General features: G+C 43.0%; 3 protein-coding genes across 4 annotated transcripts in view; 1 reads left to right on the top strand and 2 right to left on the bottom strand.

The window, feature by feature from the left end:
- Positions 1 to 3,216, bottom strand: part of ZFYVE26 (zinc finger FYVE-type containing 26) — a 49,326-nt gene extending 46,110 nt beyond the window's left edge. For both annotated transcript variants that reach the window (XM_053979301.1, XM_053979303.1), the window contains exons 1-3: positions 2,905 to 3,216; positions 1,371 to 1,449; positions 626 to 715 (exon numbers count right to left, since the gene is read on the bottom strand). In XM_053979301.1, coding sequence (XP_053835276.1) covers positions 626 to 715; positions 1,371 to 1,449; positions 2,905 to 3,095 — 360 coding nt within the window. In that variant the 5' untranslated portion in view covers positions 3,096 to 3,216. The remainder of the gene's footprint in view (positions 1 to 625; positions 716 to 1,370; positions 1,450 to 2,904) is intronic.
- A 1,031-nt stretch (positions 3,217 to 4,247) lies between these two features.
- Positions 4,248 to 7,771, top strand: LOC128809316 (galectin-related protein A-like). Its single transcript, XM_053981190.1, has 4 exons — positions 4,248 to 4,417; positions 6,221 to 6,309; positions 7,075 to 7,249; positions 7,614 to 7,771. The coding sequence occupies exons 1-4, from the start codon at positions 4,394 to 4,396 to the stop codon at positions 7,755 to 7,757; spliced, it is 432 nt and encodes a 143-aa protein (XP_053837165.1). The 5' UTR covers positions 4,248 to 4,393; the 3' UTR covers positions 7,758 to 7,771.
- A 1,538-nt stretch (positions 7,772 to 9,309) lies between these two features.
- PLEK2 (pleckstrin 2) lies at positions 9,310 to 19,689 on the bottom strand. The gene is made up of 9 exons (XM_053981189.1): positions 19,616 to 19,689; positions 16,907 to 17,071; positions 15,766 to 15,947; positions 14,940 to 15,031; positions 14,428 to 14,615; positions 13,798 to 13,899; positions 12,380 to 12,463; positions 11,190 to 11,268; positions 9,310 to 10,004 (listed from the first exon to the last, which is right to left on the bottom strand). The coding sequence occupies exons 1-9, from the start codon at positions 19,661 to 19,663 to the stop codon at positions 9,877 to 9,879; spliced, it is 1,068 nt and encodes a 355-aa protein (XP_053837164.1). The 5' UTR covers positions 19,664 to 19,689; the 3' UTR covers positions 9,310 to 9,876.
- Positions 19,690 to 23,088: the final 3,399 nt, after the last annotated feature.

Below are 23,088 nucleotides of genomic sequence, written 5' to 3'. Positions count from 1 at the left end.
AGTAACTTTGCTGACATTCTGCTCTATACTTGCTTTTGATAGAAATCCATCTTTGCACATTTCCACATACTTCTCAAATAATCAGCCTGCATCTTTTAATTAATAATAGAAAATGGATCCTGGACCTCAGAACACATGTCATACCAATCCCTAGGCAATGTGAGCCATAATAGTAGAGTATCCAAAAACCTCCACAGAGGGGGAAAAGAGGTGCATAGGAGATGAAAATTAAGATCTCCAAAGAAAGAAAAAGAAAATACACATAGTTTTAAAATGTGCTTACTGACTATAGTTTATTTTGGCTCACAGTGGGTTGTAGGTTTATGATTATTGCAGGTGTCTATGAAGGCTGTGGCAAGCAGCTGCAGTCAGGACTGGTGCGTGTTAAAAACGGCACGTAGAAAAACCTGTTCCTTGCCTGCCTGCAGCCTCCACTCTGGCCAGAGAAATCACTTGCAGGCACAGATTAACTTCACAAAGGGATCTGAATTACACTCTCTCTCAGTTGCCTAGAAGATTAATAACACATTAACATCTCGGGCAGTTAGCAGGAAGCATTAACTTCGATCTGATGAAGCTGGGCATACTGCAGAACAAGAAGAAATAGGGCACAGAAGTAGCTCACCTTTAGGACTTCCTCAGAGACATCTTTCTGTAGCTCTTCCAAGAACAATAAAAATTCAGTTTCTCTCTGAAGAGTGACTGGAACAGTTCTCTGACACCATATAAGAATGGGAAATATATTAGCATATAAACATAATCACAGCTATTTCATTAACACTTCGAGGCAGATGAAGTATCTCTCTTAAGTAACCTAATGCTCAATTAAAGGCTATTCCAGTCAGGTTCTGCTCTCACACCAGTTGATTTTATTTATCCATACATTTGGAAGCAGACTTCATCAAGAATCACAAAACCATCAATTCCTCAGAATGTAAAGAAAAAATGCAAGTCTAAGTAGTGCCAAGGACAAATTACTTTTAAAAAGAAGTATGCACATCCCTCACCATCTAAAGCTTATAAAGAATTATCTGATGCCTGAGCTATTTAATCTTTAATGTAAGAGAGGTGCTGCACAAATGCAGAAGTTGATATACTCCTGATTTTCATTTATATGAATGTGAAAAGCTAAAATGTTAACTTCTAATACCTTTAAAAAAAACCTAGTTTTTCTCTTCAGTCTGAATATTACAGTTCTTTCTGGATACATTTGTTAAATGCAAAAGCAATGCATGTCTCCAGACACCTTGCAAACTTAATTCCAGGAAACATGGGAAAGCCTACATTTAAATAAGTAACTAGGGAGATACTCTGCACTTGGAAGTCAGAGCTATAAAGTGCATTTGGAAGTCATCAAGATGTTTCTGTACCTGATTCATGGCAAGCCATTTTTCCAGCACAAGAAGCCAAAGCCATGCAGCTCTTGATGGGCTAGAATTCTGTCCCCATCTGCAAAAGCAAGGAGCATATACAGTGTATTATACAAGGCTGTCTCCATATCCAAGACCCAGGAAAACACTGTCAGAGATCATTTTGATTTTGTATTTCTTTGAGTAAGATAAAAATAAACACAAGTAAGTAGCCAAAGACAAAGGAAAAAAATGCAGAGAAACCAGAATATTGGTGTTCTTGCACATCAACTCAGTGACTTCTGCTGTGCAAGTAACTGCTTTTAGATAGGCCAAATACTACTGGCCTAGTTCCTCAAAACAAAGAAATCTAGTTCTGGTCCAAAGTTCAGTCTGTACAGCTCTCTTTGAGCACTTCAGCAGATTTCGTTGAAATGTGACCACTTGCCAAACACTGCTATTTCCTGTTCTGCCTATTTCTACCAAAAAAATGAAGCCAAATTTTAGGTCACAGCACCCAAATGCAGCTCTATATCCAAATTAAAAGTGAAGCAATGTACTAATTAAACAAAGAATCCTTCTAATTTCCATCAGCATTTCACATCTTCCAGTACTTCAACATCCTAAAGCCTACACAGCTGGGAACATATTCAGTACTGTCAAAGGGACCAGAAAAAGGAGAAACCACAATATTGCTTTCTGTCCTTTAAAAATCTCAGCACTACTAACAAAAGCCTTTAAATGTGATAGCCTAGCTATTAAAGATTAAAAGATTGAAAATTCTTATGTCTCATGTGGCTGTTAGTAATATTCATCTAACCACGAGTACACCTTCTCCCAGACTCCTTCAGCTGCTGTCAGTGTAAATTGTTTCTTAGAACCTTTACTGAAACGTTACACAAACTTTAATGTGAAGAAGTACGATCATCTGATTAAACAGGGGGAATACCAATATTTCCTGACGTGCTAGAAAGTCACCCTTCATATACACCTAACTGAAAAAATAAAAAGTAAGAGAGAAAATGTAACCGGGATTGAGTAAAACCGACGCCATTCCAAAATAAAGTGTGAGAGAAACAAGAAATCAACAGTATAATTTGAACTTCTTAGAATTGCAGTTTTAGAAATTAGGAGATTTTTCAAGAGTTGGAAACAAGATTACATTTCAAATAACTACACCACTGATCTTGGTGGTTACATTTCTAAACTAACCAAAGCTCCGTGTCACAGAAATGTAATTTCAAGACATGGTCCCTCTCCCTCAGTAAAGTCTGACAAAATCAGCTCTGAAATGCTTCCAAGTAGTTTTAAGCTTGTATCAATCACCATTTCAGCTACGTAAATGAACATAACTCCTTATCCCGGTGGGATGGGCAGCCTGCTAAGCTCTTGGTCAGTGATAAGACATCAAAGTTCAGAGAACAGCATCACAAGACACCTCAGCACTGAAGCGCTACTTCCCTGATTCTACCTGTCTCCCACAGCCAGCACTAAGCCAATTGCTCCTCCCCATTTCACGTTCAAGTCTACGGAACCAGAGCAGTACCTTACTTACCTTACCCCCACGGGGCAAGCCACAAGAGCCTGAAGAATTGCCTCCACCTTCCCGGGGCCGTCCCCGTGCCACCGGCTCAGCTGGGGTACGCAGGCCTGTGCAAGCTGCCAGTGCCCACGCCGTACGCACTCACAGAAAAACCCGAAAAGACGCTCCAGAGAATCCGCTTCTTCATTCCCAAAAGAATACATCTTCCCGGGACGACGGGAAGACCCGGGACGGGGTGACACACACGAGGGCGATGCCGCGATGCTTTCTGGCGGGGCACGGCGCGGCCCCGGCGGCGCTGGGCTCTACAGCACCGCCCCGGCACCGCCGCCCCGCGCCGCCGCCATCTTGGGCACCGCCTCAGCTGACCGCGCCGCCGGCCCGGCACGCGGGCAAGGCGGCCGCCCATTGGCCGAGCCGGGGCGGAATGTAAATAAAGCGCCATGTTTGTTTGGGGCGCCTGACGCCGCCGCCAGGGCCCGGGCAGAGCAGGCCCCGCCCCCCACTGACCACGCCTGGCCCCGCCCACACACCGGCCCCGCCCTTTGTCGATGCCTGGCGAGGCTCTGATTGGCTCCTGCCCGAAGCCCCGCCCCCTGTGCGGACGCGCGGGTCCGTGACGGGGCGGGGGCCGGCTGAGGCGGGGGAGTTGGTGCGGTCTGGTGTGGGTGCGGGGGTACTCGTAAATACTCGTAAATACACCCACACTCAGCCGCAGAGGTACACGTACAGGGCTACGTGTGTGTGTGTGCGACTATATGTACCCATAGCTGTATGATCCTGTACATATACTTCACTCTGGTACATATATATATATATATATATATATATATATATATGTATATATGTATGTATGTAAGTATGTATGTATATGTGTATATATATATGTATATGTATATATGTATATATACACCCCTATACATATATACAAATACAGATCTATATACACATCTACAGTATATACAGTGTATATATAGGTGTACATATATATAGGATGTACAGACCTACATGTAGGTGTATATATAAGGCTGTAAATTGTATATAAATACATATATGTATACACACGTGTAGTTATGCATTTGAGAGAGGCGAGAGTTGGTCTCAATAAATAAATGACGTGGGGTTTGTACGTATTACATATACAAGTATGCGTATGTAGTACGGAGTACCTTAGGCGTGGGCTGTGCACAGTGCCCCGGAGCGTTCAGTACCCGTGTGCAATGTGCGGGCGCGGCTCCAGGCACCGCTCCCCGGGCGCTCCCGTGCGGGGCGCCGGGCGGCCCCTGCCCTCCCTCCGCGCCATTTGTGAGCCTCCCCCACAAGGGACCAGGCGCAGAGGGAGTGACTCAGCTGCGGGGCTGGGTGGTGTCCAGCCAGTGTTTGGCAGAGATAAGACCCCCCTCGACATCCTCCCTTTATTCTGGGCTTTTTGTTTGCTTTTGTCCTGACACGCAAAACAAAAGCTCCTCCGGGGACTGCAGCGGCGAGGCAAGTGTAAGAGATGACAGAGGAGAGGTGTGCCAAAGTAAGTGACCAAGTCAGTCCCCAGGGCTCCTGAATGGAAAATACGGGATGGGAGCTGTGCCATATGCATATGGTGGGACCCACCCATAAACTCTGCAAGAAGCTTGCAGGAGTTTCTACCATTACTTCCTGCATCTTCCCGAGTATTTCTCACCCGTATGGTTAACTAGGTGTCCACAGATAAATGTGTGTGGGCAGTCACGCCTCCAAATTTTCTCCAGCCACGCTGGATGAACTGTAACTCTTGAGACCATGTGGTCATCATTTGTTCTATTCAGTTCTGATATCCTGTGCCTTTAGTGATGATAGTTCTTATGGTGCACCTCTGCACAAACAATTTCTCAATGTGCATTTTCAACTTGGGGTAGTATTTTGTATTTTGTCTTTAGGCAAGGAAGAAGGTTTAGTGGGACATGAGACCTCTGTGAGCATGAACTTCATTTATCCTGAGATCTTTTTTGCTTATTACCTGCTTTCTAATTGCTCTATCCAGTTTAAAGTATCTCCCTACAGTCAGATTCTTGACAAGCAGTTTCCTTACGTAAAACATATCAAGTGCTTGATGCATTTCTTTTGTTACAAAGTTCAAAATATACTTGCTGGAGTCACCTGTACAACTCCTGCAAGAGTAAATTTATATCACTAGCAATTTATTAGTACTGCTGTCACTTTTGAAGGTAAATTTCAAAATTATTCTTCCAATATTGACCTTGTTAGGGATTAGAGGTTTATTAATATATCTGTGAAGCTCTAAAGGTAACTGGATGTGAATATCCAAGTGGGAAAATAAACTGTATAAGGTCATCATAGCAGAAGACATAGGTAGTATAATAAAATTAGGAAATGAGGTACAGGCAAAACATTTTTTATCTTGAATTTGTGTGCATATATTGTGCAGGTCTTCTAGCAAAACTGTCTGAATTTTTACCTTGGAACACTGGAATGATAAAGCTCTTTTTATCTCAAACCAGGTCTGTTGTGCATTGCCTTGGAATATTATCAGTGTTACGCAAGTTGCTAATAACATTTAGTGTTTTATAGCAGCTTCTTTCTAAGTGAATCTGCATGGGGGGTGATTACATGCTGCACTGTAGCATTCTGACATTTCCATTTTAAAACCGTTTCTGAAAATGAAGCCTCAAAACATCCCTATCAATTGTTTCCAAGGTCTCTCTCTATAATATTTCCACGTCAGCTATGGCCTATATTAGTTCTTCTGCTGACCATCAAAGCTGTTAGAGAATTGCTTGGAAAAAGCAAATGTAGCTCAAATCTTTGGGTACAGCTTGCAACTACAGGTCTCTGTGAACAGGACAAAAGCAGATCACCAAGAAGCCATTTTTTGCCTCTGAAGAAGTGTGACTTTTCAAAGTCACTGTCACAAGAGGACTGGGATTGCCTGTGAGGATGTGGTCAACATGCAGTGGCAGGGCAGCATCTACGCTGCTTGTACAGTGCAGGACAGAGGCTGCCTGGCCTGGTGTAAGGCCTGATGGTGCCAAGTTAGCCCACCAAAATCTGGTAGCAAATTTGAGGTGGCAGGACAGAGTAGGTTCAAGCAGAGTCTGCACCACACATCATGCTGCCACAAAGCTTTTCATCCACTGCAACTAGAGCAACTGGAGTGCTGTTACCAGATTTATAGTGTCATCAGAGTGCAAGAAGTACTTTGAGCTGGAAACACTTGGTAGTTCTTTTGTACATATAAAAATAAACCCAAGTCATATCAGGTGATCAAAGCACCTGTTAAAGCTGGTTTACCCACAGCATGACCCACTGAAGCCATTTTCACTGTTCCCTGCAGGTGGAGCAGTATGTTGGTGAAATTAAAGGTGGCCTGAGACCAACCATGAAACTCACAGTCATAGGCATGGTACATTCCAAACCCAAGAGGTAGGTGAAGGGACTGCTGGGGGCTTCACCCTGTTACACATGCTCCTACCTTTCTTCTAAATCGGACACTTTTCTTGGAGGTATGTGCTCTTTGAAGGAAGAAAGTCAAACAAAATTAACAATTTATGGCCTTATTTAATTTTCCTGCACTCAGACTAAGATTAGAAGGTCAGGGAGGAGTTCACTGTTCAGCCTTTCTGACTGCCCTGACAAGATTTTCTACTCCTTGCCCTTATCTAATGTGAACTGGAGGGAACACAAAAGTGGCATTTCTCCGTCAGGAAGAGGTGTAATTCTCAACCTGAATCTTGGTTGTCTGCGGGGGGTTGGAATCAACACCATTTAAAAACCAGTTTTGGCACAGGAGCTGGAAGTTCATTGCTGTCTTTTATCAGGATAACAGCAACTATGCTCATCATTATACTTTTTTTGCATGTACAGCTATCAGCTCCACTGCTTCCACTGGTGAAGAGTATGCCAAGGTTTCTTTTAGGACACAAATGAGTACATGTTGAAGGGTTTTATTTCAGTCAAGACAGAGGGAAAGCAACATCAGAAATCACTAGCATTCTACTGGGTACTGGGGCAGGAAACAAAGACCAGCCGGGTCTCATTCCTTTCTCCAGCTTCTAAGCCTGTAGAAGTCCTGTGTTTCAGTCTGACATGAAACCAACAGCTATCTCTAGTCTCTATAAACATCTGCCACGTTCACCAGGTCCTTTCATATTTCTGAAAGTTCCAGTCATTTAATAGATCTTTTTTCAGCTTTTCAGTGACTCTGCTCTGTGATCCAGTGGATGCCAACAAAGATGTTGGGCTGTTATTTACAGTTAACTTCAGTGAGAAATCCATCACCCGAAATGCACGAATTGCTGGGAAATGGGGAAGAGAAGAGAAGACTATTCCCTACTTTCCATTTACAGCAGGCGACACGTTCAAGGTAACTTTTCAGGTACTATGAATAGGGTAGAGAAAAGGAGGGGAGAAAAGCTGAAGGCTATGTATATGACCACAAACAGCCAGCCACTGACATTGCCAGGTTAACTAGTCTAGTGTGGCACAGACACCAACAGTTCAACACCTGATGGGAAAGAGGCATCCCTTTCTCTAACCATAGTGCGAATACCCAGTGGAGCTTTGCAGTATCATCTCAGCAGATGGTAGATTATTTATTAGCAGCATTTCAGAAGAACTGGTAGACTTTGTGCTTCACTATCCCCGTAACATTTAGTTCTAGGTCCATGCTGTTGAAATCAGCCCTGCTGCTAATCTCTAACACCATTCTCTGTCCTTTTCCACTGCAGATGGAGCTCTTATGTGAACACCAGCAAATACGAGTCTTGCTTGATGGACGGCAGCTCTGTGACTTCACTCACCGCATTCAGCCTCTGAGCTTAGTGAAAGCTTTGCGGATCTCAGGGGACATCAAGCTTACCAAAGTGGCTTGAAAAAACGATCAAGATATCACCAGAGGACAGAGGAAAATGTACTGCCTCTTGTCTCAGACATGTTTTGTCTTTTTCCTTTGGCTGATTCTGGAGAGTGGGTCTTCTTAATTCACCGATGTGTTTGAGATACACACTTTTTCCCCCCATACACACTCACAGCAATTGCAGAGCTACGGCTGGTCTGGATAAATCTTAAAGCCTTTGCTGAGATACACTTCTGGCCTCCCAAATGGCAAGATTTATGATGTTATGCAGTATCTCACATCCTTTTGGCTCCTTACCCCCTCAGGTATGCCAGATGACAGAGCTCAGCCCTCTGTGGTGGCTGTTGTTAGCTTTGTGACTAGAACTGGGCATTGTATAGGTGGTGGGTCTGAGAAAAGAGAAGCAGGAGATTTTCTTATAAATGAATAAGGGAGTCTGGTGGGCCCCAGCAAGGCTCACATTATCAGGGGAGAATTGCTTTTTCTGGAAGCTCTGCTCAGTCAGCACAAAACCATCTGTGCCTTCCAGCAGAGAGCAATAAATGCCTTACCTGCCTTACCCTGTCTCTTCCAGGCAGCTTTTCCAGAATTAAAAGGTTTTGACAGCTGTGGATTTCACAGTCTTCTCTGGACCAGCCCTAGGAAATGGTATCTGCAGCTGAATCTGCCCTGCCCATTCTTGTTCTTGCATATAATTAAAACTGCACCTTTGCTGGCAAATTTCTTTACATGCTCTCTTAAATATTTGAATGCATGTAAGTGTTGTGCTGTTATTTTGTTGCTGTAGCTTCTGGGGAGAATCCTAAATGCATGCCTATTCTAACAAATAAACAAGCATGTATCATGTTCTGCCTTTGTGATGAAAGGACTTCTTTTCAGTACACAACTCAGAGAACAAAACATCTATATAGAAATGAATCTGTGGATAGAGGGTTATCAAATTCCTCTATGACTTCACGGAAGATACAGAGCATGCTGCCTTTTTGAAGGCTCTGCAGAATCTGGCTGTCAGATACAGGTACTCAGATAAAACAAGAAATTTTATGAAAACGTTGTATCAGCAGGCTGAGTGCATGCTTGAAGAATTTCCTACATTCCATTTTACTCTCTGGTGTCTTAGTTTACATATAAATCTAAAATTATAGTGTACTAAACCATTATTTTTCATACATTCAAACTGCCCTCTGAGAAAAATCACATCTCTAAAAAGCACAGGATATTCAAATGCACTGTTTTTGGGTCTTTTTTTTTTTTTTGTATTTAATGATATCAAAGACAAGGATAGTAGACAATGGAAAAAATAATGACTTAAGATAGAAAAAGCAATAGTGAGGACTGCTACTATAGTTCTCTGTCCAAATGGTGCTCCAACATAAATGGACTTATGGTAATTATCAGAAGGAAAAGTCTTGCTTTTATGGCTGAGGAATTTCTTCCAACATATTCAATACCAGAAATTGTCTGGAACTTCCACTGGTCTGATTTGATACTCAGGATCCTGTTCTGATGTGGGACATTACCAGCATAAGAGTAATCTATATGAGTGAGGAGCAAGATCATTTGTTCTTTTCCAGTCTAACAGAGAACTAAATAGTAGAGCAGATGGATGGACAGACAGACCCCTTGTTTGTTTTGCAATGCATATTATCCTGGCAGCTGGGTTGTGGCTTAACACAAAATTTGTGTGGTATGCCAAGGAAGGCAGCCTCAGACACCAGCACCTTTCATGACTTAGACGTTTCAGCCTTAACTAGCTACGTTTATGAGCCCCTTTATAAAGGGGAAAGGAGCAAGACAATTCTGCTTTAAGATAAAGCACAACCTGGATCTGTCAGACATAGACTGAATACAAAAGATCCTTTTCTTCCATCTTGGAATATCTTGTTGTTTCTTCGAAAAGCCACATTTGTCTGTATCCACCTGTTCTGGTCCCTTGGTTAGATGGTAAATTCAAGATGGGGGAATTATTCTGGATCTACTTGATTTGGTCTGCATGGTCTGCCAGGAACTGGTAGGTGCTATGGTGATTCAAATAATGAACATTGACTATCAAAAGAAAAACAACACTCCCAGACAATGAGAGCAGGAAGCTGGTCATAAATGTGGTTTGTCATTTGGCGTGGAGTCCACATTACTCATGTCAGCGGTTTGATTGCCTCAATCCACTGCACTCGCTCTGCCTTGGAGCTGGCCTGGATGTAATAATGAATGTCATTTTTGGTGATGATTTTGAAAAGGTTGCCTTGCACATTGCCCTTCACTCCTGCAGAGAAAAAAAACAAAAAACAACCTGACAGATCAGGAGAGTGCACAGAGAAAATCTTTCTGGCAGATGTGAAGCTTCGTAGGGAAGAATTTGAATTTCGTGAATTAGGGAATCAAATCTTTCCTTTTTATTATGGGGGAGACATCTAAAGCTTTTGTGTCTTTGATTTCCCTCTTCAAAACCCCGGGAAGTGTTCAAGGCCAGGCTGGACAGGGCTTTGAGCAAACAGGTTAAGTGGAAGTTGACCCTGTCTGTGGCAGGGGGATTGAAACGAAATGATCTTTGGGGTCTCTTCTAACCCAAACATTTGTTGATTCTATGATTCTATGAAAATATAGTATAGACACTCTTGCCATAGATTGTATGAACTACTGTGCACTCTACAACGTAGCTAAAATAGTCTCTGTTTAGGTGGAGACTATTACTTGAGTTATACAGTGGAATAGTGAACCCCTACTATTTTGCATGGTAGATTAGATTTTCTCCTGCCCATAGCTAGATTCCTCTTAGCAAGGAGCTCTATTGTTCATCATGTGCCCCTACCCCCAGAACAAAGCTTTTTCAGACCTTCTCTTTAGAAAGATGTTCTGTATTTGATATCTACGCATTGTGCTTACTGTCATAAAATAAATTGCTTTAATAGCAGAAACACTTACCTATGAGGCTGAAGCTCTAGACAAATGCCTGAGCTAAGCCTATGCTCCAGCAGAACTGTTTTTTATTGCTGTCTTTATGTCTCCCTACATTTGGGTTCTAGCAGGTCAGAAAGGAAAAGGTAATAGCATAAGTTGAGAGGACACGGAAATGGATGGCCTCAGAGGATGTCTCAAGACTTGGAGTTATACAACCCCCAAAAAGAAAGTGTTTTCTCTTTGTCTGTTAACTCTGGAATATTTATCAGTCTTAGGACTGTCTCAGAGGTCATATGACTAAGAAAAGCCCATATAAAGAGAACACCCAAGATATGTAGAAATAACATTAAAAAAAAAAAAACAGTCCCCTTTGGTGTGGACAACCCAGCAGTACAGGGATTTGTGACATGCCTCTTCCCTTGCTTGCAAAGGGAAATAGAAAGTCAGCCCACCTGTGAATACAAGCAGCCATATATACAAACTCATACCCAAAGACTGTATTGCTACAGCATACATATAAATGTATGAAAGTTTAGAGGCTTGCACTCACCTGCTGGGACTCCATTGTCCTCCAGAGCTGAGACAAGACAGCCACGAAGAGAGAATCCACCTACTGGCTTGTTATCTTCCTGCAAAGAAAAAGGAAACAAGGCATAGCTGGAAAATATCATCATTTCCCAGAGCACATGCATTACTTTTATGAAGTTGGAGACATAATGGCAGTTTTTCCAGGCATGAAATATCTATGTCACAAGAGAAATCAATTAGAACATGTAGTTAAAGGCATTACTATATTTTTTCAATCCCAGATGTTTCTCTGATGTAGCTGGGCATGGTGTAGATCAGTTAAAAGCACAAGGGTAGGCAATCACACTTCAAATGTATGTATGGTTTTATCAATATGTATGGTTTTATCAAAAAACAACATACTGAATTATATATATTTCTGTAAGTATTTAGCGTGCTGCTTTTCACTGAGACTGTATGAGAAAAATCTGGCTCTTTTCCCTAGTTGGCTGGCACTCTTGTTTCTTGCCTTCAGGTTCTGCAGTTTCAGCTTATAGCCATACAAGGATAATTTGCAGTGAAAAAAAAAAAACAACCATGAAGGAACAGAAAACAAAAAATGAACTGGCTCCATAATCTCTAAGTATGTTGTTTCTATTCTCTTTAAAAGTCACATAAAGCATTTCTATATGTGTTCTTCTTGCAATCCTGTTTGGCTTTGTGGTACCCTAAGTATCAGAGTTGCTCACATTGATTATTATATTCATGAACATAAATTCTACTTTTGATGAGAAAGTTTAAAACTGAGTAGTAGAAATTCCTATAAATACTTTGGCATTTAGAAGACCCTAATAAATGCTGGGAAAAGGATGTAAAAAATCCCAATATCAGTATGATCCTCAGTGGGATTTCAGCCCAGAAAGATCACAACCCAGGAAGAAACACTGCAGGACCATAGTCCCAGACAGCGAGAGTACAGCAAGGGACCAATCCCAAGAAGACTGCTGCTGCTTGGCTAAGGAAAAGGAATCTCAGTGTGAAAAAGGACAGAAGATGCAGGGATACAAAATCCTACAAGGACAACCTCCTAGGGTAAGGCCAGAGAGGTCTAATTCCTGGAAACGGATAGAGGAGCCCAGAGTGACAGGAACATTTACAGCATAACTATATCTTCATTATAATGTTTATGTTTCTAAAAGGATTTCTGGGGATGGCAACTTCCCACTCACGTACCTTGGTGGGATCATAGTAGTGCAAAAAAGCAGGATCAGCTCTCAAAACAAATTTTCTCACCTTCCAGTTTTTCCTCTTGTGCCCCTGCAAAATGGAAGAATTAACATTACTACCTCCTGAAATGACCATTTTCCAACAGGCTGTAGGGGAGACATAAATAAGTACCAAAAAAGAGGTTCTGGACCCAACAGAGAAAAATAATTCCTAACATCTTGTTAATTCCCATGACCTTCTGCTTATCTTTCTTCGTCATATGCTGACAATTCCTTCATCTCTTCCTTTCCTGTGTGGAGAACTAAGAAAGCATAGTGACAGGAACAAATGGTTGTATCCCTCATTCCTGCTTTTCATTTCAGATTAAATGTGGGTTTCAGATTAAAACCCCATGCTGTGTGTGCTCCAAAGGGGTTCTGTCAGGTCCTTTTGCATCTCTTTACTCTTTCACTGCTGCCAGGCCTGTGCCAGGCCCTGGAGCATCCCCTCTCCTGGAGATTTGGTGCTGGGGCTCAGGGCCAGCCCGGGGCTGGGGCTCTGGGGGCTGTCCCTGGCTGCTGCTGCCCATGGGCAGGAGCTCCTGGGCAGCTCTCGTGTCCTGTGCTGATGGGGGCTGCCCTGCCAGCCTGTGGGGATCCTGCAACACCTTGCCAACCCTCATGGCGCCCTGGCAGCTGGAGAAGGGAGGGTTGGGAAGCATCTGGTGACCCAGTTTGCACAACATTAAGGTTGGGGCTCTGGGTACAAGGCTTCAGAGTAAGAGTGTGGCCATGCACTGCAGGTAGGATTCCATTTGCAGGTGGCTGTGTTATGCTTTGAAAGAGTGATTGACCCTCATCTTGTTCATAGCAAGCGTTGGAAACTACATCTTGCAGACCAAGGGTTAGATCTTGGAATCAGTTATTGCCAAAAGGTATTTGTGCCCAAAAAAAAAAAGTTTCACTACCACTAAAGCACCCATGTGTACATGGTGACTGCTCACAGGTAAATGTCCACTTCATACAAAGGTCAAGCTACTCAGCTTTGAAATTTGTCTGTTCACATCCTCACTGTTCACACTACCTGGATGGGATAGGTTAAACCACAGGAACGGTGGCTCTGCTTGGAAGTGGATGTAACACCTCTGGTAGGATTTGGAGTCTTGTGTGGTACTTCTGCTTTTGATGCTGTTTTGTACCTTTGAGTATATGCTCAATATGTACAGAATATCCAATTAATCTTACCTGATTAAGTTCCATAGTTCACTTCTTTATAACTGGATACTCTTAACTGCAATGCCTCATGTACTCACAGGCAAGTTACTTCTGCTAGGCACATCTCTGTAAGTCACATTCACCATTGTATAAGTCACCTTTACTCTCTAAGAAACCCTAAGAGCTGTACTTTTTCTTGTTTCCTGAGGCAGGTTCCAAGACTATACTTACCTGTTTCACTAAGAATCCTTGCTTCACAATTGTGCCGCTTAATTCAGAGATGTTAAAATGGACCTCTTCCTTGGAATTAGTATTTTTCTTACTGCTCTCAGCCTGCAAATAGGGAAAAGACAGTTCCACGTTTCTTTTTAATCTAAACAGACACTTAAGTACAAAATTCTGCATTTTTTCCTCATTTTATTTTCCTTAGCTGTTTTTAGCTTATATTTCCTGAGTAAATTCTACTCCATAGCTCTGCTGCTCAGCCTTGTAGGACCAAGATTCACAGGCAACAAATTACAGCTGTAAATCTGTACATGCTGGGTATAAGTGCTGTGGCCTTGAGCTGTAGCACAACTACAGCAATGCCTCCAATACATGCAGACACAGCACTGCACTCCAGGGACACACCTCTTTTAATGCCTAATTATGTAATTTGTAGTTCCTTCCATATCCATGTAGCTTTTTGGCTCTAGCAAAAGTGCCAGTGTTAGTGCTACTAAAAGACTAGAGTTGCTCCTTCTGCATTTACTTTCTCAGCCTGCACATTTGCCTTCGCTTGCATGCTGTGCACCTGTACCCCACACCAAGTGTGTGACGAGGGCCAGAGGAGGTGCCTGTGTGGGCAGCTGCATCACTCACAAACATGTACAGCGCGGTGGAGTCGTCGAGAAACTTCTCCGAGGGGTCGCTGGAGCGCGTGGCCTCGGTGCTGCGCACTCCCACGGGCCTGATGAAGTTCTCATCCATCAGCATGGATGCCAAGGTGACGGCCTCGAATCGGGACACAGCAAAGCTGTTGGAGATGAGCCAGTCCACCAGGGCAGAACCTGCAGGAAGAAAGGCAGCTCTCATACCAAGACAGTGTGCTCTTCTGAGGGAAGGCAGATGGTCTCCTGACACACAGGTGGCAGAAACATTTTGGCACCATCCCAAAGATTGTCAGAGAAGTGCAAAGTTGACCAGAAGTCTGAGGTTCTAAGTGTGCTTCCATACATCCAAAGAGCAAGAGAGAAAGGTGTTGGAGAGCTTGGCTGCACTGCCAGGTTCCACTGGGCCAGAGCCTATCTCACTATTAAGGCAGTACAGTAGCTGCCTTGTCCCTGCAATGTGGCATATCAGATGTGAGGTGGCTCTTTGCCTGCCAGATGTACCTGTGAAGGTCTCTTTATATCTGTTGCCTTGATCCAAATTGCGGGTCAGCTTAATTCCAGTGCTGCTGTCATACATTCTCTCCACTATATTGCTGCAAATGAGAGCACAGCCAACATCAGCGGATTAGAGAGACAGGCAGAAATAGCTGTATACTTTTGTTAGTGCCAGGGATGTCCTCATGATTACACACATAAAGATGGGAAGTATTCTAGCTACTCCCCCAGAAGCACTGTCCTAACTACATTCCAGGAAAACTTTATTTTCCCAATAGCAGCACTAAACAAAATGCCTCACAAAGTATCTTTCAATTCAGAGCACTGCAAACTGATCTATAGTCAGCCTGATTTACCTGTTCAACACAAATTAATGTAATTAATTAATGTAATTCTTTTGTTTCTTAATCACTCTCCATTTCCTCTTTTTTAAGATGATGCACCCTAAAAATCCTAGTCTGGATTCCAGATATCAGCTTTGAAAACTCAGCAAAGGGCACAAAGCCACCACCCAGTGCTTCCCTGATGTTACATCTTTTGAGGCAATACATCTCCCCTGTGAGAACATTTGCTGCTGACTAGGGAAGGTATTCAAGCCAGCAGTGAGGTGCCTGTGCAGAAGCCACATACTCCCAAAAGATGATGGCCAGGAAAAAGTGCATTCCCTGGCTAAAGTATGTGCAAACCTAGGACAGGGCAGCCAGTTCAGAGGTTCCTGGCCACATGGGAGCAGATCTGTGCAGAAAGGAGCTTCCCTTGACCCTCCCCATCCATCAACTCAGGCACTTTGCAAACTACAGCAACAACAGAAGGAGAGATCATATACACTTACTGGAGGCTGATATTTTCTAGCAGCTTGAAAGAATTCTTCATTCTGTGAAGTTCTTGTACCTGTACTGGATGACCAGCATGAATAGCTCCAGTGATGTCCAAAGCCCAAGAGTCACGTTCCTCCCTGGAGCAACATTCAAGGAAATAGTCTGTATTGGTTTTTGTCTTTAGTTTGATGAGTAGCTGTGGAGAAAGGACAAAGCAATAACATCATTTAGCTATTTTGCTCCTCTTGCATTTTGCTTTTTTTGGCAATGGCCCAAGTGACACAAATAAGTCTGACAGTGCATCCCACCCAAGCAGTTCAGAGCAGTTCTTGTTCAGAAGGATGGTGGGCACAAATCTGGGTTGGTTTTGGTGGGGCTTTTTCATTTGTTTTTGTTTGTTTGTCATTTGTGGGGGTTGTTTTGTTTTTGTGGGTTTTTTTTTTGTTTGGTTTTTTGTTTGGTTGGTTTTTTGTTTTTTTTTGTTTTTTTCTGGGTTTTTTTGGCTCTTCTATCCCACTCAAATCCCTGGGATTTATAAAAGAGGTTTACATGCATGGAGCTCCTGGTACTTAGAAGAGAGCAGACCACACAGATACTCCCTACAGAAGAAATCTGCATTGCTGCTACCCATAGGAGAGCAGAAAAACACAGGAGGAACATTTTCTTCCAGAGTCCTCTTGCTGAGAACTTCCTACAGCAGCAATATCCCATTGGTGAAGGAAAAAGGATTCTGATCTGGCTGCCTGGGAGCACCCCATGGATATCCAGGCTTTAAGACAACTACCACAGGTGATATTTCCCTTTCCCCCCACCCTCCTCAGGTTCTATTGGGTTGTTCATGTCCTCTCTCCACACACTGTTGGGATGATGCATTTACATTTTTTTCTCCTCACTGTGTGGTTCAGGAGTAGTGGTTGGGGTTGTTTTTTTGTTAATAGCTGACTCACATTTGGGCACAGGGAAGGAGACACAAGGATGGATTCAGTGCTTGTCCTGGTTACACTGCTAGAGGCAGCTTGCTTTTGGCTGTGCCTAATTCTGGAAGCACCCCAGTGGTATGGTTGCAGTAATCAAAGATGCCAGGAGGAGAGGAATAGATAGGAAGAAGTTAGAAAATGAGTGACATAGAGAACAGATACATTTTCCCAGTCATACCGGTCTGTTCTCATATTCCAGGCATGGACAAGTAATAGTGCAGCCATCCAAAAGGATCCTGCCCTTTGGAGAAGGCTCCTTCTTGCCTCCTTCAATTTTGTAATACAGCAGCTTATCCTGAAGCAGGACGAACCATCTCACTTTCCAGTTACGAACAACATGTCCCTGGAGGGGAAGAAATCCACACAACTGATTGTAACACAATCATTGAGAAATTACCATATTTTTTTCTTGGCTTCTTGTATGAAAAGAAGCACAACAAGTCATCATAAGTCCTGTTCTCCCTGAAATACACATTTAAAGTAACAAAATAGCAAAGCTCCATTGCTATAAAATCATAGAGGAATAGAAAAGTGCTGTGCTCTTTCTTCAGCCTGGAGAACTTTGCTGGCACAAATTGTTTCTTGTAAAAGCTCACATGAATTATCCCAAAGAGCTGATGTTGGTGCACACCTGTCTGCTGACAGCACAGGCAGAAACAGGGCTAAATCCAAAATGTGTGAGAGCTCCTGGCAACCAGCTCCTCCTCTCTGGTGACCCTGAGTGGTGTCTTTTTCATTTTGATGTGGCTCTAGGTGCCAAGTGGTTTTGCAAGCACTTTGCTGGCTGAATTGGCTTTTCCTTACATCCCTCACTTACTGTTAATGAGAAGTTCATTTCAATCCCACCTGCCTCCAATCTGCTGGGCTAAAACATTCCCTGTGCTACTGTTTCCTATAAAGGAAATATGCTTTTTGATGACAAAAGACTAAATGAAGGCTGCTGTTGAATGCCTCATGGATTATATAATGCAGACAAATCCTCCTATTTTTCCTCTGTAAACAGCCCCCAGCTCTCTTCAGTCTGGTTAAAGGGCAGCAAAGCCAGTGAGGGCTGGCACTGGCAGGCTTAGTCCTGTCTGATGGTGTCTGGTCCAGCTTTGCTGTGCAAGAAGCTGACTTGTGTTTCTACAGGGGATGGAGCGTTATAGCCAGCAGGCAAAGCAGGGGGTAAAGGAAGCTCTGACACCTGGGATAGGGTGGGCATGACTTGAAGAAAGAAACATGTAAGGTCCAGTTGTGGCATGAATCAAAGCTCGTTAGTTCTCTGTAAATAAAGGGGAAACCCAGCAATCTCCAAGTAAAGGTGGAGTAACAAGTCTCTAAAATCCAGGGCACTGTAGATCCAATGTTTTCTAGTCCATACTAAATACAATTTATTTATCTCAGATTTGTTCTCTCCTTCCCTTTGTGTTCCTCAGGTTTTTTTTCACCTGTTGTAAAGTTACTTGGCCATTCTTCCTGTATGCTCTTTGCTATGGCTCTATTCTTTCCTTCTACAAAATGTTCTCTTTTTTCAGGAGGTCACCTTACCTTTTTTAATTTATCTTTACCTAATTTCACACATTCATTTTGTATTTATAATGCATTACACTACATAATTTTTCCATTATTCTCCCATCCCATCCCATCCCATCCCATCCCATCCCATCCCATCCCATCCCATCCCATCCCATCCCATCCCATCCCATCCTCCTTTTTTCTCTGTGGATCCCTGGTTCCCTTGTCCCTCAGTTTCCTTTAGTCGTCCTCTTTGTGCTCTCCTTCCTGTCAAGCTGTGTATTTGGATGATGTTGTACAGACTGGCAGTCACAGCTCCATGTGCTGCCAATAACCTATTCCTCTCACACACTTGGTGCCTTGGCTTCCCATTTGAATTCAGCAGTCACTTAAGAGCCAAAAAGTACAGCTGTAGCCCAGGGAGGAGACTGGGAGCTGGGACTGCTCTGCCCTTGCTGCAGAAGGCAGGAAGGAGAATAGCCCCTTTTCCACACAGAACTTCATCTGGCCAGTGTCTGGCCGGCCAATTGGCTGGGAGCCCTGCCAGGAAAACTCCTGACCAGGATTACCTTCATGTTAGCACCAGAAACACTGCCACGTACTGCACAAAAGCATTTCCCTAGGCGTGGCAAAGCTTTGAACAAACCTCTCAATCACATTTTTTTCTGTGAAATCAAGGGCCATATTAATCATTGAGACAGGTTCTTGGTACTAAAAGCAGTTTATGCCCCTTGCTAAATTGCCTCCTTGTGTTCCAGCAATGATTGACTTGGTCCTATAGGGAGAAGGATTGGGAAGGTTGAAATCTTTTCACCATATTTTGGCTAGAATTTTCACTCTTGAGGAGATTGGAAAAAAGAAGTTATTTCAAAAGCATTTTAAAGTTTGCATTACTTTGATCCCCTTCAAAAAGAATAATCTTTTCTCCATTCTCTCATATGAAATGGGAAACTCTGCACAGACATGTCACTGAAGAAGGCACGAGCTATCTTAACCGACCCAAAACTTCTCCTGTCTCTCCATCCTCCCACGGTGGCCGCCCGCTGCCGTGGGGGCGCTCCCTGCAGAGGTGTGTGAGAGACGCAGGCGTATTGGCTTTCTAACACCTGAGTAATCCTGATGGCTAATTCACCTTCCTCTGCAGAAATGCCAGCACAGGGAAGCTTGCGGGTGGGTAGTGGACAGCTGCAGCTCATGCAGCTCCCCTGGGAGGCACCTGCACAAAGCTGGAGGGGTTCCTGGAGGGGCTCCTTTCCCAGGAGCGGGCAGGAGCCCGTCCGGCCCAGCGCCCAACAGGCTCCCTGCCGTGAGCTCCGGCTCGCTCCCCTCCCTGCTCAGGAGCTGCTTCATGTCGGAGCAGAGCCGCTCGGAGGGGAAGCTGAGCACTCACCCGTTTGACGAGGAAGCCCTCCTTCAGCACTCCAGCTTCTTCCTCCATCGTGGCCGGCAGGGAACAGAGCAGAGCCCCCGCCGAGAATTAATTGCCTGAGCCCTGGCAGCCTGTCCCTCTGCACATGATTTGTTTAAGAAAGCTCATTTTTCCTTGCTCCCCTCCTCCAATGTGACGCACTCTCCCTCCCCTGTTTTTTTTTCCTCCCTCCCTACCTGTGAGACATTAGTTAAACAGCGAGCTGGCTCTGATGTATTACCTGCCCTCGGGGAAGTAAAACAAAGGGATGTCTAAAAAAGATCTTGAAAGAATTTCACAGAATTTAGTAAAGCAAAAAAACACCATCGAGCGAGCTAGCCAATACAAGCAGCTAGAAAATGACAAATCAGGTATTACATGGGAGAGGAAAGAAGAATTTAAAAACCACATTCCTCAAAACTTCAGACTAAATAACTACCACTTAAAATTTCTTATCTAACAAACCCATCTCTCAGGAGTTCTACAGATCAGCACAACTTGTAAGTGTAACATACAGGATATTATGATTACAAGGAGACTTTTACAAATCTTACAGTAACTTTTCACTAATTTTTTTTTTCCCCAAAGAAGCTCCAAAGCACCTAAGAATCTATTCTACTTTCAGTGACCACTTGGTATATAAACCAAGATTCTCAACCTAATATCCTAAATCTCTACATAAGCAGGCTTTTAGTAAAGCAGCCTGATCCTTGAACACTGCAGTGACCTCTCGTACCTCCTGAATGCCTTGAAACAGAGTGCCTTTTGTGTCTAAATATAATCTTAGATGTTTATTGTATTTTTGAAGACTTTAGCCACAATGACAAATCTGTTTAATATGAAGAGAGTGCTGCTGTTCAGAAATAACAGCCTTTGCTGTACTGTCAGCAATCCACAACTCTCACTAAAATTAAGCTGATGTATGTGGGCAGAGCTATGGGCTGTGATAAGAAATACAAGGTAGAATATAGCAAATAAACAAAAGCACTCGTTGCTATGTAAAGAGTCCAGAGGTCAGTAAGACAAAGTGACTCCAATATAAAGGGGCACACTTTCATGCACCAAGGAAAAGGAACAAACAATTTCTTTATACATTTTTATATATTTTAGCTAGGGATAGCAAGACACTGAAGAATTGAAACCAACATTGTGCTGGAGACAAGCCAGAGAAGAGTCCTGCAGAGGCCATGAGACTACAGTGGGTGACTAAACACTGCTGGAAGTTAGAAAAGTTGATTCTGTATAAAGAGAAAACATGCTGGCTGAGATTTCAAAAGCAGAAGTTACCTGTGTAGCTCCTACTGTACACCTTTTGCCTCTTGGGAAAAGGCAGGCAGCTACCAGGCAACAGGCTCAGTAAGTCATATCCCAGTATGTTTGTTCCTCAGTCCACCTAAAGGAAGTACAGCAATAGAACACTTGGAAAAGTACTTTTTGTGGCTAGTATGTAATATTTTCAAAGTTATCAATGGAAATTTTTGTAATTTTAAAAAACATATAATTGTAGCTTTAAATAAAGCAGAAATTAACCAATTTTTTTTTTTGTTAATTGAAAAAATGATCTCTATCTGTGTATATATATATATATATATATATATATATATATATGTATGTATGTAGAAAAAAGCTGCATTCAGAAGCAGAATCTTGGAAAAAAAACCTGATAAAGCCAGCAGAAAAAAAAAATCAGCTCACCATGTTTTGTACATCAGGATTACACTGGAGGGGAGAAAAAAAAAAAGGAAACTCGAGTCCAAGTTCACAAGAGACATTACTGCTACATGCATTTCCTGGACACTGGACATGCACTCTTTATATAACCAGCTTCAAGAATACAGTGTTCCACCGTTTGGTATTTGAGGTTTGACTTCACATTGTTCAGCTTGTTACTGCAGGCAATTTATTCAAGGTGCTATTTCATGCTAGGGAGGACAGGTAGAAGCTTGCAGGGGGCTCTCGCTCAGACAGTGATCTCAGAATTGCTCCATAAACAGTCCTCACTGAAGATCTGACAAGCTCCTTTTCTCCAGCATGCAGACCACCCACAACCCTGCAGACAGATCTTGGCAAAATTAACATTAGCAACAAAGAATTCTATTGTCAAACTGCTGGTGAAAGGTGAAGCAAACCTTGCTTCAGCTGGTCATTAAATAACAGGTTTCATATAAACTACTTCTTATATAGAGCCTTCACTTCCTTCAATACCTCTACTCAAAAGTATTTCTTCAATACTTTGGATGTTTATGACAGACACACCCCTTTCTCCCCGTCTCATTCTGTAGTTAATCAAAGTTGAAAAACTGCCCCTGTATTGCTCCCTGAGGCTGAGTAAACACAGATCATTCAGGGTCAGGTAGTATAAAATGAGTCAGTAGATCTGAGCTGTCCTATTCATGCATGGGCTGGGAATGCAAGTTCTGGCATTGAACTCTTCCGGTGGAAAAGGACATGCTTTGATCTGTATAAACTTAGGGAGCTTGACATCAAATCTTCTATGGGCCTTAAAAGTCACTGAAGAGAGTTTTCAGACCCATTTCCTCCGATCCATTTTAGAGTGCTTTCCACAACAGTGTAGTATTGTAACAAAAAAAGAACAGTTGAGTACTTGACTTTTTTTTTTCCTTCGAACTGACTCTCAAGTTCTTTATATGCTATAAAATTTGGAATGAGATGGCCAGAAAGAGCCGCCTTCAAGACCACAGGATGCTACTGAGGGATACAGGGGAGGGAGGAGCAGCCTCCACAGCTTTGAGTGCAGTCTGTGCTGTTTCAGCTGGCAGACCCTGCTGGTACCTCCCACTCAGTCCTTCAAGGTCTCACACAGCTCATTCAGGGAACCTGCCCAAAGGAAAATTCCATCCCATGCTCTGCCGTGCCCAGCATGTTACACACAGCACTGGGGCATTACAGACAGCACAGTTTTCAAAGCAGCTTCTTAGGACTTTGCCATCCAGTGCAGCACTGCCAAATCAGTTCCTTTAGTGGATTAGGGATGAAATATGATGAAAACAAACCACATCAAAATAAAGCATAATGAAACATTTCCAGATAGAAGTGAAAGATGGCAAGCATTCAATAGTATTGACATAACAGCAATTTTAAAATTAACTGCAGAAAGGCGGAAGTATTTGGAAACAGTTGTTTCATTGTCTACAGTCAAAAATCAAAGAACAGATTCTGCTATGAAGAACAACACACCAGCTCCACTGCACCTAAAGAAAAAACCTGTAGGCCAAAATTAGAGACAAAACAGCAAGGATTTTCACTGTATTAAAAACCAGACAAACCACAACAGCAGGGCACCCCTCTTTTAGAAACCACTATTTTCCCTCATTAGAAACAGAATACTGGGCTGTGTGTTACCAGACTCTGTGCCTGACCTGACCCAGTATACCCTTGTTTGGGTTGGATTTTTGCATTAAGTCCTTACCAGATATTGTAAGTAAAACTATTTC

The sequence above is a fragment of the Vidua macroura genome, chromosome 6, assembly GCF_024509145.1.
Source record: "Vidua macroura isolate BioBank_ID:100142 chromosome 6, ASM2450914v1, whole genome shotgun sequence".
NCBI lineage: Eukaryota > Metazoa > Chordata > Aves > Passeriformes > Viduidae > Vidua > Vidua macroura.
This window is presented reverse-complemented; position numbering and strand designations above follow the sequence as displayed.